Consider the following 19,167-nt stretch of genomic DNA (forward strand, 5'->3'; position numbering starts at 1 on the left):
ACTGTCACCACCTCCTGCCCCACCTCCAGCATTGCTCAGGGCGTTGGAGGGTGACACTGTCCCATCATGGTCACAGGCCCACTTCCCTCCCTCCCTCATTCACTGCGGCTTCACTGGCATTTGCCGGCTATTTTTGTCACTCAAACAGCCTTTGGAAAGGCTGAACTATCAGCCATGATCTAATTGAATAGATTGGAGGGGCTGAATGGCCAACTCCTGTTCTTATGTTCCTATATATAAAAATATCACTCTTTTCCCCCTCCCCGACTCTATTATCCATCCTAGATCCCCCCAACTTACAGTCACTTTTAAACTAGGATCTAATGAGTGGACCTGGTGACCTTAAGCACTCAGCAGGGTGTTTCATGGTCTGGTCCAGACCTGGCCTCGTTCCATGCACCAATACTGTATGGCGAGGAGCCCAGGGTTTGCTGTTCCGTGCTGTCTGTCGTGAATCGTTGAGGACTTCCCTGCAGTAATGCTCGCCATTCTCTCTTTTCCTGCAGGGGTAAGACTGCGTACATGCTGTTGTACAAGAGAGTGGAAAGGGAGGAGCCCCCTCCAGCTGATGGACATTAAAGGGACGGGGTGTCACTGCCCCTGCAGCTGATGGATTATGAAGAACAGAAGTTGCTGTGCAGGGACCTGGCATTTCTGATTTCTATACAGACTTCCCAACAACAACAACAACAACCACCACCACCAAGTTCCGCACCCATGAGGACGGCCTCAACCGGGATCTTGGGTTCATGTCACGCTACACGTAACTCCACTAGCGAAAAAAGAGTTCTCTGTTTTTAATACAACTGGTCATTCTCTCTCTTTCTCTTCCTTTCGGATGTTTCTCTCTCTCTCTCTGTCTCTGGGTTCTGACCGTTTGTATATTCAGTAGTCTTGTATGTAATGTCTCTCTGTCTGAACACTATTCGACTCCTTTGATTGCCTTGACAACGGGCAGTTGGAAAGATCATCTGTAATCACCAGGCATATATATGCGGTACCTTTCATGGAATCCCACTCACCTGATGAAGGTGAATAAAACTGTTGGACTATAATCTGGTGTTGTAAGATTCCTTACATTAAGAACAAGAGGATAGCTAAGGAAAAGGTGGGACCCATCAGGGATGATAAGGGTAACTTGTGTGTAGAAGCAGAGGATGTGGGTAGGGTTTTAAATTAATATTTTATCTCCGTATTCACAAAGGAAAGGGACGATCCGGATGTAGTAGTTAAAGAGGAGAGGTGTGAAATATTGAATAAGGTAAACATTACGAGAGGGGAATTACTAGAGGGACTGGAATCCTTGAAAGTTGATAAGTCACCAGGACCGGATGGATTGTTTCCTTAGATATTGAAGGAAGCCAGGAAGGAAATAGCGGATGCTCTGAGGATCATTTTCCAATCCTCACTAGATACAGGGGAGGTACCGGAGGACTGGAAAACTGCAAAGGGTACGAGGGAAAGACCGAACAATTATAGGCCGGTCAGTCTTACCTCGGCGGTGGGCAAACTATTAGAATCAATACTGAGAGATAGGATAAACTGTCACTTGGAAAGGCATGGTTTAATCAGGGATAGTCAGCATGGATTTGTTCAGGGAAGGTCATGCCTCAAATCTGATTGAATTCTTTGAGGAAGTGACAAGGAGGATTGATGAGGGTAGTGCAGTGGATGTTGTCTACATGGATTTTAGTAAGGCATTTGACAAGGTCCCACATGGCAGACTGGTCAGAAAGGTAAAAGCCCATGGGATACAGGGAAATGTGGCGAATTGGATCCAAAATTGGCTCAGTAACAGGAAACAAAGGGTAAAAGTCGGCGAATGTCTTTGCGAATGGAAATCTGTTTCCAGTGGTGTGCCACAGGGCTCAGTGTTGGGTCCCTTGCTGTTTGTGGTATATATTAATGATTTGGACTTGAATGTAGGGGGCATGATTGGCAAATTTGCAGACGACACAAAAATTGGCCGTGTAGTTGATGGTGAAGAGGATAGCTGGAGACTCCAAGAAGATATCAATGGGTTGGTGGAGTGGGTGGAAAAGTGGCAAATGGAGTTCAACCCGGAGAAGTGTGAGGTAATGCACTTAGGGAGGGCAAACAGTAAAAGGGAATACGCAGTAAACGGGAATATATTGAGAGGGGTAGAGGAAGTGAGAGACCTTGGAGTGCATGTGCACAGGTCCCTGAAGGTGGCAGTACAGGTAGATAAGATTGTGAAGAAGGCATACGGAATGCTCTCTGTTATTAGCCGAGGTATAGAATACAAAAACAGGGATGTAATGATGGAACTGTATAAAACGCTGGTAAGGCCACAGCTGGAGTATTGTGCACAGTTCTGGTCACCACATTACAGGAAGGATGTAATTGGTCTGGAGAGAGTGCAGAGAAGATTTACAAGAATGTTGCCAGGGCTTGAAAATTGCAGCTACGAGGAGAGATTGGATCGGCCGGGGTTGTTTTCCTTGGAGCAGAGGAGGCTGAGGGGAGATTTGATTGAGGTGTACAAAATTATGAGGGGCCCAGATAGACAGGAAGTACCTGTTTCCCCTAGTGGAGAGTTCAAGAACGAGAGGACATAGATTTAAGCTGATTGGCAGAAGGATTAGAGGGGACATGAGGAAAAACTTTTTTACGCAGAGGGTGGTGGGTGTATGGAATTCGCTGCCTGAGGCAGGGACCCTCAACTCTTTTAATCTGGACTTGCATCTAAAGTGCTGTAAGCTGCAGGGCTACGGACCGGGTGCTGGAAGGTGGGATTAGAATGGGCACCTGGTTGTTCTTCGAGCCGGTACAGACACGATGGGCCGAATGGCCCCCTTCTGTATTGTATCTTTTCTATGGTTCTATGCATGAATAAATGGGTCTTTTTCAGGGTGACAGGCGGTGACTAGTGGGGTACCGCAGGGATCACTGCTTGGGCCCCAGCTATTCACAATATATATCAATGATTTGGATGAGGGAACCAAGTGTAATATTTCCAAGTTTGCTGACGACACAAAACTAGGTGGGATTGTGAGTTGTGAGGAGGATGCAAAGAGGCTTCAAGGCGATTTAGACAAGTTGAGTGAGTGGGCAAATACATGGCAGATGCAGTATAATGTGGATAAATGTGAAGTTATCCACTTCCGAAGAAAAAATAGAAAGGCAGAGTATTATTTAAATGGTGATAGATTGGGAAATGTTGATGTACAAAGGGACCTGGGTGTCCTTGTACACCAGTCACTGAAAGCAAACACTCTGCCATAACAACAAGCCAGGGGTCAACCCTGGTTCAATGAGGAGTGTAGAAGAGCATGCCAGGAGCAGCACCAGGCGTACCGAAAAATGAGATGCCAACCTGGTGAAGCTACAACTCAGGACTACATGCGATGCTAAACAGCGGAAGCAACATGTTACAGACAGAGCTAAGCGATCCCACAACCAACGGATCAGATCAAAGCTCTGCAGTCCTGCCACATCCAGCCGTGAATGGTGGTGGACAATTAAACGACTAATGGGAGGAGGAGGCTCTGTAAACATCCCCATCCTCAATGATGGCGGAGTCCAGCACGTGAGTGCAAAAGACAAGGCTGAAGCGTTTGCAACCATCTTCAGCCAGAAGTGCCGAGTGGATGATCCATCTCGGCCTCCTCCCGATATCCCCACCATCACAGAAGCCAGTCTTCAGCCAATCCGATTCACTCCACGTGATATCAAGAAACGGCTGAGTGCACTGGATACAGCAAAGGCCATGGGCCCCGACAACATCCCAGCTGTAGTGCTGAAGATTTGTGCTCCAGAACTATCTGCGCCTCTAGCCAAACTGTTCCAGTACAGCTACAACACTGGCATCTACCCGACAATGTGGAAAATTGCCCAGGTATGTCCTGTCCACAAAAAGCAGGACAAATCCAATCTGGCCAATTACAGCCCCATCAATCTATTCTCAATCATCAGCAAAGTGATGGAAGGCGTCGTTGACAATGCTATCAAGCGGCACTTACTCACCAATAACCTGCTCACTGATGCTCAGTTTGGGTTCCGCCAGGACCACTCGGCTCCAGACCTCATTACAGCCTTGGTCCAAACATGGACAAAAGAGCTGAATTCCAGAGGTGAGGTGAGAGTGACTGCCCTTGACATCAAGGCAGCATTTGACCGAGTGTGGCACCAAAGAGCCCTAGTAAAATTGAAGTCAATGGGAATCAGGGGGAAAACTCTCCAGTGGCTGGAGTCATACCTAGCACAAAGGAAGACGGTAGTGATTGCTGGAGGACAATCATCTCAGCCCCAGGGCATTGCTGCAGGAGTTCCTCAGGGCAGTGTCCTAGGCCCAACCATCTTCAGCTGCTTCATCAATGACCTTCCCTCCACCAGGACTGGCAGCTGGTGGAGGGAAGATGCTATAGGAAAGATAGAGCAGGAGGTAAGAGAGGAGGGGGAGTTGCGTTCTTGATTAGGGAGAACATCACGGCAGTAGTGAGAGGGGATATATCCGAGGGTTCGCCCACTGAGTCCATATGGGTAGAACTGAAAAATAAGAAGGGAGAGATCACTTTGATAGGATTGTACTACAGACCCCCAAATAGTCAACGGGAAATTGAGGAGCAAATATGTAAGGAGATTACAGACAGCTGCAAGAAAAATAGGGTGGTAATAGTAGGGGACTTTAACTTTCCCAACATTGACTGGGACAGCCATAGCATTAGGGGCTTGGATGGAGAGAAATTTGTTGAGTGTATTCAGGAGGAATTTCTCATTCAGTATGTGGATGGCCCGACTAGAGAGGGGGCAAAACTTGACCTCCTCTTGGGAAATAAGGAAGGGCAGGTGACAGAAGTGTTAGTGAGGGATCACTTTGGGACAAGTGATCATAATTCCATTAGTTTTAAGATAGCTATGGAGAAGGATAGGTCTGGCCCAAAAGTTAAAATTCTAAATTGGGGAAAGGCCAATTTTGATGGTATTAGACAGGAACTTTCAGAAGTTGATTGGGAGAGTCTGTTGGCAGGCAAAGGGACGTCTGGTAAGTGGGAGGCTTTCAAAAGTGTGTTAACCAGGGTTCAGTGTAAGCACATTCCTTATAAAGTGAAGGGCAAGGCTGGTAGAAGTAGGGAACCTTGGATGACTCGGGAGATTGAGGCACTAGTCAAAAATAAGAAGGAGGCATATGACATGCATAGGCAGCTGGGATCAAGTGGATCCCTTGAAGAGTATAGAGATTGCCGGAGTAGAGTTAAGAGAGAAATCAGGAGGGCAAAAAGGGGATATGAGATTGCTTTGGCAGATCAGGCAAAGGTGAATCCAAAGAGCTTCTACAAATACATAAAGGGCAAAAGGGTAACTAGGGAGAGAGTAGGGCCTCTTAAGGATCAACAAGGTCATCTATGTGCGGAACCACAAGAGATGGGTGAGATCCTGAATGAATATTTCACATCGGTATTTACGGTTGAGAAGGGCATGGATGTTAGGGAACTTGGGGAAATAAATAGTGATGTCTTGAGGAGTGTACATATTACAGAGAGGGAGGTGCTGGAAGTCTTAACGCGCATCAAGGTAGATAAATCTCCGGGACCTGATGAAATGTATCCCAGGACGTTATGGGAGGTTAGGGAGGAAATTGCGGGTCCCCTAGCAGAGATATTTGAATCATCCACCGCTACAGGTGAGGTGCCTGAAGATTGGAGGGTAGCAAATGTTGCGCCTTTGTTTAAGAAGGGCGGCAGGGAAAAGCCTGGGAACTACATACCAGTGAGCCTGACATCTGTAGTGGGTAAGTTGTTAGAGGGTATTCTGAGGGACAGAATCTACAGGCATTTGGAGAGGCAGGGACTAATTAGGAACAGTCAGCATGGTTTTGTGAGAGGAAAATCATGTCTCACGAATTTGATTGAGTTTTTTGAAGGGGTAACCAAGACGATAGATGAGGGCTGTGCAGTAGACGTGGTCTACATGGACTTCAGCAAAGCATTTGACAAGGTACCGCATGGTAGGTTGTTACATAAGGTTAAATCTCATGGGATCCAAGGTGAGGTAGCCAATTGGATACAAAATTGGCTTGACGACAGAAGACAGAGGGTGGTTGTCGAGGGTTGTTTTTCAAACTGGATGCCTGTGTCCAGCGGTGTGCCTCAGGGATCGGTGCTGGGTCCGCTGTTATTTGTTATTTATATTAATGATTTGGATGAGAATTTAGGAGGCATGGTTAGTAAGTTTGCAGATGACACCAAGATTGGTGGCATTGTGGACAGTGAAGAAGGTTATCTAGGATTGCAACGGGATCTTGATAAATTGGGCCAGTGGGCCGATGAATGGCAGATGGAGTTTAATTTAGATAAATGTGAGGTGATGCATTTTGGTAGATCGAATCGGGCCAGGACCTACTCCGTTAATGGTAGGGCGTTGGGGAGAGTTATAGAACAAAGAGATCTAGGAGTACAGATTCATAGCTCCTTGAAAGTGGAGTCACAGGTGGATAGGGTGGTGAAGAAGGCATTCAGCATGCTTGGTTTCATTGGTCAGAACATTGAATGCAGGAGTTGGGATGTCTTGTTGAAGTTGTACAGGGCATTGGTGAGGCCACACTTGGAGTACTGTGTACAGTTCTGGTCACCCTATTATAGAAAGGATATTATTAAACTAGAAAGAGTGCAGAAAAGATTTACTAGGATGCTACCGGGACTTGATGGTTTGACTTACAGGGAGAGGTTAGACAGACTGGGACTTTATTCCCTGGAGAGTAGGAGGTTAAGGGGTGATCTTATAGAAGTCTATAAAATAATGAGGGGCATAGATAAGGTCGATAGTCAAAATCTTTTCCCAAAGGTAGGGGAGTCTATAACGAGGGGGCACAGATTTAAGGTGAGAGGGGAGAGATACAAAAGGATCCAGAGGGGCAATTTTTTCACTCAAAGGGTGGTGAGTGTCTGGAACGAGCTGCCAGAGGCAGTAGTAGAGGCGGGTACAATTTTGTCTTTTAAAAAGCATTTGGACAGTTACATGGGGAAGATGGGTATCGAGGGATATGGGCCAAGTGCAGGCAATTGGGACTAGCTTAGTGGTATAAACTGGGCGACATGGACATGTTGGGCCGAAGGGCCTGTTTCCATGTTGTAACTTCTATGATTCTATGATTCTATAAGGTCAGAAATGGGGATGTGCGCTGACAATGCACAGTGTTCAGATCCATTCGCAACCCCTCAGATAATGAAGCAGTCCGAGCCCGCATGCAGCAAGACCTGGACAACATCCAGGCTTGGGCTGATAAGTAGCAAGTAACATTTGCGCCAGACAAGTGCCAGCCAATGACCATCTCCAACAAGAGAGAGTCTAACCACCTCCCCTTGACATTCAACGGCATTACCATTGCTGAATCCCCCACCATCAACATCCTGGGGGTCACCATTGACCAGAAACAGGACCAGCCTTATAAACAATGTGGCTACAAGAGCAGGTCAGAGGCTGGGTATTCTGCGGCGAGTGACTCACCTCCTGACTCCCCAAAGCCTTTCCACCATCGACAAGGCACAAGTCAGGAGTGTGATGGAATACTCTCCACTTGCCTGGATGAGTGCAGCTCCAACAACACTCAAGAAGCTCGACACCATCCAAGACAAAGCAGCCCGCTTGATTGGCACGCCATCCACCACCCTAAACATTCACTCCCTTCACCACTGGTGCACCGTGGCTGCAGTGTGTACCATCCACAGGATGCACTGCAGCAACTCACCAAGGCTTCTTTGACAGCACCTCCCAAACCCGCGACCTCTACCACCTAGAAGGACAAGGGCAGCAGGCACATGGGAACAACACCACCTGCACGTTCCCCTCCAAGTCACACACCATCCCGACTTGGAAATATATCGCCGTTCCTACATCATCGCTGGGTCAAAATCCTGGAACTCCCTTCCTAACAGCACTGTGGGAGAACCTTCACCACACGGACTGCAGCGGTTCAAGAAGGCGGCTCACCACCACCTTCTCAAGGGCAATTAGGGATGGGCAATAAATGCTGGCCTCGCCAGCGACGCCCACATCCCATGAACGAATAAAAAAAATAGCAAGGATGTCTTACTGCAGTTGTACAGGGCCTTGGTGAGATCACACCTGGAGTATTGTGTGCAGTTTTGGTCTCCTTACCTAAGAAAGAATATATTTACCATGAAGGGAGTGCAGCGAAGGTTCACCAGACTGATTCCTGGGATGGCAGGACTGTCGTTTGAGGAGAGATTGGGTCGACTCGGCCTGTATTCTCTCGAGTTTAGAAGAATGAGAGGGGAACTCATTGAAACATATAAAATTCTGACAGGGCTAGACAGACTGGATGCAGGGAGGATGTTTCCCCTGGCTGGGGGGTGGTCCAGAATGAGGGGTCACAGTCTCAGATTACGGGGTAGGACATTTAGGACTGAGATGAGGAGAAATGTCTTCACTCAGAGGGTGGTGAACCTGTGGAATTCTCTCCCACAGAAGGCTGTGGAGGCCAAGTCACTGAATATATTTAAGAAGGAGCTTGATAGATTTCTAGACACAAAAGGTATCAAGTGGTATGGGGACAGAGTGGGAATATGGTATTGAGATAGAGGATCAGTCATGATCATATTAAATGGCGGAGCAGGCTCGAAGGGCCGAATTGGCCTACTCCTGCTCCTATTTTCTATGTTTCTTATGTTTCTGTGTCGGAGGGAGGGCTTCAGATTCCTGGGACCAGTTCTGGGGCAGGAGGGATCTGTTCAAGACGGATGGGTTGCACTTCAACAGAGCTGGGACCAATGTCCTCGCGGGGAGGTTAACTAGTGCTGTGGGGAGGGTTTAAACTAATTTGGCAGGGGGAGGGGCACCAGGGTGAAACATTAGAGAGGAGACACAAGGTACACAGAGGACTGGGAGAGACAAATAGCACTGGAGTAAAGAATAGTTCAGAAATAGGAGGGATCAGACAAGGGGCAAATGTGAGGCAGTCTCAGATGAATTTGGAGTGCATGTGCATAAAAGCACGTAGTGTCGTGAATAAGGTTCGTGAGCTACAGACTCAAGTCGCCACATGGGACTATAATATAGTGGCAATAAGAGAGACCTGACTGAAAGAAGGGAAGGATCGGGAACTTAATATTCCTGGTTACAAGATATTCAGGGAAGAAAGGAGGGAGTGGGAATATTGATCAAAGAAACTATTATAGCACTGGAAAGGGATGATGTCGTTGAGGGGTCAAAGACAGAATCTATCTGGTTAGAATTAAGGAACAATAGAGGAGCTACCACACTACTGGGTGTTTACTACAGGCCACCAAATAGTGGGAAGGAGATAGAGGAGCAAACTTGCAGGGAAATTACAGAAAGATACAAGAACTATAGAGCAGTGATAATGGGGGACTTCAATTATCCCAATACAGACTGGGACAGTAACAGTGTAAAGGGCAAAGAGGGGGAAAATTCCTGAAATGTGTTCAAGAGAACTTTCTTGATCAGTGTGTTTCCAGCCCAATGGGGGAGGAAGCAGTGCTGGATCTAGTTCTGGGGAATGAAGTGGGGCAAATGGAGCATGTTTCAGTGGGGGAGCATTTGGGGAACAGTGATCACAATATCATCAGGATTAGAATAGTTATGGAAAAGGACAAGGAACAATCAAATGTGAAAATGTTTAACTGGAGGAGGGATAATTTCAGTGAATTAAAAAGGGATCTTGCCCTGGTGGATTGCAATCAAAAATTGGTGGCAAAACAGTAATTGAACAATGGGAGGCCTTCAAGGCGGAGATGGTTCAGGTGCAGAGTAAACACGTTCCCTACGAGGGGGAAAGGATGGCATCCAAAACTAGAGCTCCCTGGATGACGAAAGATATAGAGATTAAAATGAAACAGAAAAAGGAGGGTTATAACGAGTGTAAGGTTTATAATACAATAGAGAACCAGGCCGAATACAGAAAGTACAGAGGAGATCAAAAAAGGGAATAAGAGGGACAAAGAGAGAGTATGAGAATAGATTAGTAGCTAACATAAAAGGGAACCCAAAAGTCTTTTGTAAACATTTAACTAGTAAAAGGGTCGTCAATGGAAGGGTGGAGCCGAGATCACCTTGTGCAGGCAGAGGGCGTGGCTGAGGTACTAAATGAATCCTTCACATCGGTCTTCACTAGAGAAGAGGATGCTGCCATTGCAGCAGTAAAGGAGGAGGTAGGAGCGATATTGGAGAGGATAAAAATAAAGAGAAAAAGTGGAAAAGTCACCCGGTCCAGATGGGATGCATCCTCGGTTACTGAGGGAAGGAAGGGTGGAAATTGCGGAGGCTCTGGCCACAATCTTCCAATCCTCCTTAGATATGGGGACGGTGCAGGAGGACTGGAGGAATGCAAATGTTACACCCCTGTTCAAAAAAGGGGAGAGGGATAAACCCGACAATTACAGGCTGGGTCAGCTAACGTCGGTGGTGGAGAAACTTTTAAAGACAATAATCCGGGGCAAAATTAATTGGCATTTGGAAAAGTCTGGGCTAAAAAATGAAAGTCAGCATGGATTTGTTAAAGGAAAATCGTGTTTGACTAACTTGATTGAGTTCTTTGATGAAGTAACGGAGAGGGTTGATGTTGTGTATATGGACTTTCAAAAGGCATTTGATAAAGTACGGCAATTGATACTAGCTCAATTGCTAAACTTAAATCTGAGATGGAAAGCTTTTTGGCAACCAAAGGTATTAAGGGATATGGGCCAAAGGCAGGTATATGGAGTTAGATCACAGATCAGCCATGATCTTATCAAATGGCGGAGCGGGCTCGAGGGGCTGAATGGCCTACTCCTGTTCCTATGTTTCTATGTTGCTAAGTACCACATAATAGACTTGTTAGCAAAATTAAAGCCCAAGGGATTAAAGGGACAGTGACAGCGTGGATACAATATTAGCTAAGGGACAGAAAGCAGAGAGTAGTGGTGAATGATTATTTTTCAGACTGGAGGGAAGTATACAGTGGTGTTCCCCAGTATTAGGACCACTGCTCTTTTTGATATATATTAATTAATGAGCTGGACTTGGGTGCAGAGGGTATTTCAAAGTTTGTACATGACACAAAACTCAGAAATGCAGTAAACGATGTTGAGGATAGTAACAGATTTCAGGGGGTCACAGACTGGTGAAATGGACAGACACATGGCAGATGAAATTTAACTGAAGGAGAAACGGGGGCAATAAAAATAGTGATACCTGAAACTGAAGGAGAAATGGGGACAATACAAACAGTGTCTGTTAGTTTTATGGCTTATATCAACGAGTATTCAGGTGGTGCATATCAATTGGAGACTCTCTGGTGTCCATTTATATGAGAGCTTATCTAGGGTGTGGAGCCTGTAATGTGGATCTCTGTGAATAAAGGCTTGGAAGCAACTGAAGACTAGGCCCTAGTATTCTATTCCTCACCATCTTGTTATCCAGTTTATAGCAAAGAATGGTTGCCTAAAGGTGGAGATTGGAAACTACGATTTTTTTTGGACATAAGAAGGAAAGTAAAAACTTGAAAGCCGAGTGGCCATTGTGGAAAATGGCAGAAAGCAAGTTTCAATCGTCAAGGTCTGATTTCCCTCCGATATTCTCGAAGTTTGAAACTTATGAGCAGTGGAGGAATGAGGTTGATATGTGGACATGGGTCACTACTCTGCCACACAGAAACAAGGCATGGCCTTGGCACTGTCGCTTCCTGAACGGAGTATAATCAGAAGTAAGGTATTTTCTGAGATGGAAGCAGATCTTTTGGATAATGATGAAGGTTTTACCTTTCTAATAGAATTTCAGGATCAAATTTACAAGAAGGAGGACCTGTTAAGTGCCGATGAGGCCTGGTCAGCATTTGATAGATTTCGGGAAACGGACGGTCATTCAATGGAAGAGAAGATCATGGACTTTAACAAATTGTACAAAAGATTGACAAAGTTCCAATTGGGAACCCCTGGATTGGTACTCGTGTTTAAATTACTGGATTGTGCCAAGGTGTCTCATAGACAGGCAACTGGTCCTAACTGGCGCCCAGTTCTCAGAAAAGTAGACTCTATTGGATCAAATGCCTGCTGCCTTAAAAAAATCCCTGGGGAAACAGTCATTCCCTTCAGCCTTCATGGAACAAATGAGGCCTTCCACGGTGACACAAAGAATAGAAGATTCGCTGGTTACCAGGTTTCGAAATGTTCCAGATACTAAACGCAGGCCCCAGACTGGGTTTCAAAATTTTCAATAGACCGGACGCAGGCGTCAATATGATGGAAGGAATAAAGACAGCCAGATTGGTGATGAAAGCAGGGACAGCAAATTCAGTTACACCAACAGAAGACTAAATTGGGACAGTAATAACGGGCGAATGAATCCCAGGAAGGTCCAAGGAAACATCAGGAGATGCTTTAGATGTGACTCAAAGTATCATTATGAGGCGAATTACCTGGAGCGAAGATGCAGGGTCTTTGAAATGATGCAGGACGAAAGTAGTTCTGAGGAAGAGGATGAAGATAATGATGAACATGAACAGATTACACTGGTCACAAGTTTTAATCCTGTGATGAGTGTATTAGTCGCGGATTCCTTTAATTGTACGGTGTTAGTGCATGTACTTCAACTGTATGTGGGTCGATTGGTTAAAATGTTATCTTGTCTCACTAAGTTGTGAGAATCGATGAAAGGTTAAGGAATATAAAAGTTCTACATGTTTTATGTTTGGAGATGACAACACCTTGAGGTCACTCGAGAGAATGGTAGTTCCATGTGAGATAGCTGGAGTGAGCCATTTTCTAAGTACGGATGTGGTCTCCAGTGAGATACCTCTGCTTTTGGGTAAACCTTCCCTGAAAGAGGCAAAAAATGAAACTTGACATGGGCCACGATGAGGCAATCGGTTGATTTGCTGTTTACCCAGTCAGGGCATTATTGTATCCCCTTAATAAAACCTGATGATTCTCATCAGCAGGTTAGACAAGTATTAATGGCATCAGGTGATAAAATAAGAGAGAAAAAAACAAATTATCTTAAAGTTAAATTGACAATTTTCCCACCCTACTTGTGAACATTTAAAAATCCTGCTAAAAGATGCAGGTGTAGTTGATGAGTATACGAGGCTAATAGAAGAGATTGGTGAGCACTGTGAAGTCTGGAAGAAGTCTAGACGGACGCCCCCACATCCTACAGTGTAAGGGGTTTTGTTTCAGGGGCTTATAGTAGGTCAGCCAGTTATGTTTTCCTGAGCTGCCCTGCCCGCTGTGCGGTTTCGAATCGCTTTCCCCTTCCTGATTCTGAGCTCAGGACTTATCGAGCGGTAATAAGGACAGACGAACAGACCAGTGGATTGGTCCAAGGAAAACCAATGTTTATTAATAAGAAAACTAAAACTACAAGGTAAACAGTATAATACAGAAGATAAAAGGAATCGCTATGGATGCAATACAGTCTTACACTTAACAGGAGGGAAGAAACAGACACATCGAGGGAAAATTCTAAAATCACAATTTTAGCAATGCCCCTTTAACTCCCACCCTTACACCTAGCTAGGTTGTCTTGTGACGGCCAGAAAAAAAATAATGCTCACCGATGAAACAGATGAAACGGCCTGGCCCCTGTGCCCTGCTGCTGCCGCCGACATGTGGTTGCGATGTTTACTGGACGGCCTTCCTTCTTGGTTGCTAGCAGGCAAGCAGGACGCTGGGCCGAGGCGAAGAGAGAGAGAGGCTCTGGGACGCCCCAGTTATACCCTCCCGGTAATAGGTTATTTTCGCGCCTCATTAGTTTGCTCCATTGTCCGAAAACGTAAGACAAGAGGGCCCCGATCTTGGCCCATTTCCATTAATGGCCGGTACCTGTACTGATCGGTTCCATAACTGCTTTCCATTGTTCCGAATGTTCCTTAATGGGTCACCTTAGTCCTGGGATTATTCCTGCTCGAACTTTGATTGTGTAGGAAGGCAACGTTGATGGCTTGCCTCAGGGCGTGAATGCAACTGCATTGTTCAAAGAGCCCTGTCTGCTCTTGTGGAAAGGTGTTTACAGACGTGTTAAACACAGAGCCTGCCAAACTGTCAGAGAATCCAATTTCAAATGCTGCAGGCCTTTGGCCATGTGTCTGACCGCAGCCATTTTCAGAGACCCTGGATTTTTAAAACACAGTCACACCAGGGTTTCTGTAATAACTCCAATAAAATCTTCGGGGGGGGGGGACATGTGAAATTTTGCGAATCCCTTCAACAGTGACTGATCCATTAGCAGGTGATTTTAATGGGGTGGTTCCCATGGATCTAAAGGTATGGGGCAAAGACAGAAATGTTTTCATTTTACATTTTATTGACCTGGCTACGAGATTTAGTATTTCTACACTAATATATAGTAAGGAGAAAAAAGTTATTGTAGATAAAATTATAGACAGATGGATAGGGACTGGACTTGGGACACCAGCAACGTCTTTGACCGATGATGGAGGTGAATTCACTAACACGGAGTTCAGAGATATGTCTGAGAATATGAATATAATTGTCATGAATACAGCAGCTGAGAGCCCTTTGAGCAATAGTCTCTGTGAAAGGACTCGTGCTGTGATTGAGAGCAGGGACATAAAATTTTGGCTGATGGAACGGAGTGTAAATTGTCAACTGCCCCAGCGTGGGCAGTTCATGCAAAGAATTCTCTTCAGATGGTTGGAGGATATAGTCCTTACCAACTATGGGCACAATCCCGAATTACCTTCTGCTCTTTGTGATAATCCTCCTGCTCTAGAAGGTACTACAATTAGTACCATTTTTTCTGAGCATTTAAATGCAATGCATGCAGGGAGACAGGCTTTTATCAAGACTGAAGTAGCAGGGAAAATTCGTAGAACACTGAGGCATTAGACCATCTGAGACAGAGTTCAATTCAGGAGATATAGTATACTATAAAAGAGAGGGTCACAGGGAATGGAAAGACCGGGTAAGGTAATAGGTGTGATGGTAAGACAGTAATTGTCCAACATGGCAATCAAACTGTTAAGTAAACAAGGCACCTTGTACCTCAGATGTTCAGGATTCTTCTGATGAAGTCCCTGAGGCACAGACTGAGGTCGATGAAGGGGCGGACAGTGGTAATGTCAGTGATCCAGAAACACGTGACAGAACTATCATATCCACAGAACAATTGCCCAAAGTGGTTACACAGGTGACATCTGTTCCAGAAGGGACTAATGAATGGAGGGAGGCAACAAGTTTGGGAGATGCAGGAAATGCTACTGGTAGGTTCAAATATCAGTTGAATGTTCAGGATGATGGCCATGAAACGAGGTCCATGGACTGGCAGAATGGGGTGAAAGAGTGGAGAGTACGAGAGTGAAGTACAAGTAGTGATAGGGAGTCCAGAAGTGAATCTCACATCAGAAAACAACCACCAATTAGGGATAAAAGAGGGAGATCTCGCAGTTGTGGTCCCTACAGATGTAGAAGTGAAAGTAGCAGACGGAGCTTGACTGGGTCAGACAATGAAGACCACAGAACAGTCACATAACAGAATGAGGAGCAGAAGCCCTCATGATCGTGAAGTTTTAGTGGCTGCCAATAAACTTGAGGATAAACGAGTAAGAGGCAAAACAAAGGGAGTTAGATCGTTGGAAAGAATTTGGAGTTTATTCTGAGGTAACAGTTAAGGGTCAACCAGCTTTGTTGCATAGACGGGTTTGTACTGAAAAAGTCCTTGCAGTTGGGATTTAAAGGCTGAAGTGCGGTTGGTAGGTCGGGGTTTTGAAGAGAAACTGGGTGATCCAGATGTTCGAATGGATTCTCCCACTGCTGGAAAGGTAATCTTAAAAATCGTTTTGCCTCTTTTGGCAGCAGATTGATGGGAGTGTAGGTCAATTGACATAAAAGCCGCATCTCTGCAGGTGATACTCTTCAGAGAGAAGTGTTTCTGAAACCGCCTAAAGAGGCAGCAGACCCTGATGGAAAACTATGGAAACTAAACAAATGCGTCTATGGCCTGAATGATGCCTCCAGGGTCTGGTATTTTTCGGTGAGATCGGTTTTGCTGAAAATAGGTTGTGTTCAACTAAAATCAGATCCTGCAATGTTTTATTGGTGCCATAACGGAAAACTTTCAGGCATCTTCATGATTCATGTTGCTGATTTCTTATGGGATGGCATTGTGGAATTTGAGAAATTCATCATTAATAAGATTACAGTAGAATTTAATATTTGGAGTCAGGCCTGTGGGGCTTTTAAATATATTGGTTTAGATAGTAAGCAGAGTGTGTCTGGTATAACTTTAAATCAAAAGCCCTGTTTACAGAGTGTTACTCCCATCCCAGTGAATCGCACTGGGCCATCACAGAAAGGGGAGGTTATATCTAGAGAAGAGCAATCACTAAGCTTGATTGGTCAGCTGAACTGGTTGTGCACTCAGACGAGACCAGGTGCTAGTTTTGATGTGTTGGAGTTAAATACTTCAATGAAACACCCCGTGTAGAGAATGTTTAAGGGCAAATAAAACATTACAAAAATTAAATATAGATAAACCGGCGGGGAACGGACCTGGGAGGAGCACCAGAGCAGCGCCAAGTATAAAAGCAGCGAGGCAGCAGAGAGGCCTTTACTGAGACCCTCACTGAGACCAGCAGCGGAGAGGCCGACACTGAGACCCTCGCTGAGACCAGCGGAGAGGCCTTTACTGAGACCCTCACTGAGACCAGCAGCGGAGAGGCCGACACTGAGACCCTCACTGAGACCAGCGGAGAGGCCGACACTGAGACCCTCACTGAGACCAGCGGAGAGGCCGACACTGAGACCCTCACTGAGACCAGCAGAGAGGCCGACACTGAGACCCTCACTGAGACCAGCTGAGAGGCCGACACTGAGACCCTCACTGAGACCAGCGGAGAGGCCGACACTGAGACCCTCACTGAGACCAGCGGAGAGGCCCACACTGAGACCCTCACTGAGACCAGCGGCGGACAGGCCGACACTGAGACCCTCACTGAGACCAGCGGCGGAGAGGCCGACACTGAGACCCTCACTGAGACCAGCGGCGGAGAGGCCCACACTTAGACCAGCGGTGGAGAGGCCCACACTGAGACCCTCACTGAGACCCCCGGCGGAGAGGCCGACACTGAGACCCTCACTGAGACCAGCGGCGGAGAGGCCGACACTGAGACCCTCACTGAGACCAGTGATTGAGTTCCAGAGGTGACGTCACCAGTGAAAAAGTGACACTGTGCAGGGGTGGCAGCTGATTGGTAAGTAGGTTCAGGTGAGTATTTCTACTATTCTGCAGTGCAGTAACTGAAGTAAAAATAGAGGGAAGGTCTACAGCTCTTGTAGCAAGTAACGTTTTTTAGTGAATCAAAGTCCCTGGTGTCGTTAACATTCTCTAAGTTAAGAGTAATTTAAAGGAGTAAACTCCTTAAAGGGAGTAACTAACGAGCTTAATCTAAGGCAAGTCACGGCAGGAGGGAGGGGTTTAAATTCCTGAGGCATTCCCGATTCTGGGAAAGGCGGGACCTGTACGAGCTGGACGGGTTGCACCCAAGCAGGACCGGGACCAATACCCTTGCGGGGGCATTTGCTAGTTCTGTTGGGGAGGGTTTAAACTAGCATGGCAGGGGGATGGGAACCAAAGGGCAGGTACAGATAGGACAATTTCAGACCAGGAAACAGGAAGTAGAAAAGAAGTTAGTGACGTAGTTAGCGATTCAGAAAGGCAAAAGAAGCAAAGGCTAAATAGTGTTCAGCACAGGAATTTGACGGGGTTAAAGGGGATATACTTCAATGCAAGGAGTATTACAAACAAAGCAGATGAGCTAAGGGCACAGATAGACACATGGCAGCATGATATCATTGCTATAACGGAAACCTGGCTTAAAGAGGGGTTAATTGGCAGCTCAATATCCCTGGATATAGAATTTTCAGGCAGGATAGAGTGGGTGATAAAAAAAGGAGGGGGGTAGCATTATTGGTTGAAGAATCAATTGCATTAGTGAGAAGGGATGATTTATTTTTATTCGTTCATGGGATGTGGGCGTGGCTGGCAAGGCCGGCATTTATTGCCCATCCCTAATTGCCCTTAAGAAGGTGGTGGTGAGCCGCCTTCTTGAACCGCTGCAATCCGTTTGGTGACGGTTCTCCCACAGTGCTGTTAGGAAGGGAGTTCCAGGATTTTGACCCAGCGACGATGAAGGAACGGCGATATATTTCCAAGTCGGGATGGTGTGTGACTTGGAGGGGAACGTGCAGGTGGTGTTGTTCCCATGTACCTGCTGCTCTTGTCCTTCTACGTGGTTGAGGTCGCAGGTTTGGGAGGTGCTGTCGAAGAAGCCTTGGCGAGTTGCTGCAGTGCATCCTGTGGATGGTACACACTGCAGCCACAGTGCGCCGGTGGTGAAGGGAGTGAATGTTTAGGGTGGTGGATGGGGTGCCAATCAAGCGGGCTGCTTTGTGCTGGATGGTGTCGAGCTTCTTGAGTGTTGTTGGAGCTGCACTCATCCAGGCAAGTGGAGAGTATTCCATCACACTCCTGACTTGTGCCTTGTAGATGGTGGAAAAGCTTTGGGGAGACAGGAGGTGAGTCACTTGCTGCAGAATACCCAGCCTCTGACCTGCTCTTGCAGCCACAGTATTTATATGGCTGGTCCAGTTAAGTTTCTGGTCAATGGTGACCCCCAGGATGTTGATGGTGGGGGATTCGGCGATGGTCATGCCATTGAATGTCAAGGGGAGGTGGTTAGACTCTCTCTTGTTGGAGATGGTCATTGCCTGGCACTTGTCTGGCACGAATGTTACTTGCCACTTATCAGCCCAAGCCTGGATGTTGTCCAGGTCTTGCTGCATGCGGGCTCGGACTGATTCATTATCTGAGGGGTTGCGAATGGAACTGAACACTGTGCAATCATCAGCAAACGTCCTCATTTCTGACATTATGATGGAGGGAAGGTCATTGATGAAGCAGCTGAAGATGGTTGGGCCTAGGACACTGCCCTGAGGAACGCCTGCAGCAATGTCCTGGGGCTGAGATGATTGGCCTCCAACAACCACTACCATCTTCCTTTGTGCTAGATATGACTCCAGCCACTGGAGAGTTTTCCCCCTGATTCCCATTGGTTTCAATTTTACAAGGGCTCCATGGTACCACACTCGGTCAAATGCTGCCTTGATGTCAAGGGCAGTCACTCTCACCTCACCTCTGGAATTCAGCTCTTTTGTCCATGTTTGGACCAAG

At 46.4% G+C, this 19,167-nt stretch overlaps 1 protein-coding gene across 5 annotated transcripts in view; it reads left to right on the top strand.

Annotated features, from left to right (window-relative positions):
- usp18 (ubiquitin specific peptidase 18) overlaps positions 1–1,055 on the top strand; it is a 158,548-nt gene extending 157,493 nt beyond the window's left edge. For all 5 annotated transcript variants that reach the window (XM_067999967.1, XM_067999969.1, XM_067999970.1 and 2 more), the window contains one exon: positions 507–1,055. In XM_067999967.1, the coding sequence (XP_067856068.1) occupies positions 507–579 (73 nt within the window). In that variant the 3' untranslated portion in view covers positions 580–1,055. The remainder of the gene's footprint in view (positions 1–506) is intronic.
- The last annotated feature ends 18,112 nt before the right edge of the window (positions 1,056–19,167 follow it).

This window comes from Heptranchias perlo, chromosome 18, assembly GCF_035084215.1.
Source record: "Heptranchias perlo isolate sHepPer1 chromosome 18, sHepPer1.hap1, whole genome shotgun sequence".
In the NCBI taxonomy this organism is placed as follows: domain Eukaryota; kingdom Metazoa; phylum Chordata; class Chondrichthyes; order Hexanchiformes; family Hexanchidae; genus Heptranchias; species Heptranchias perlo.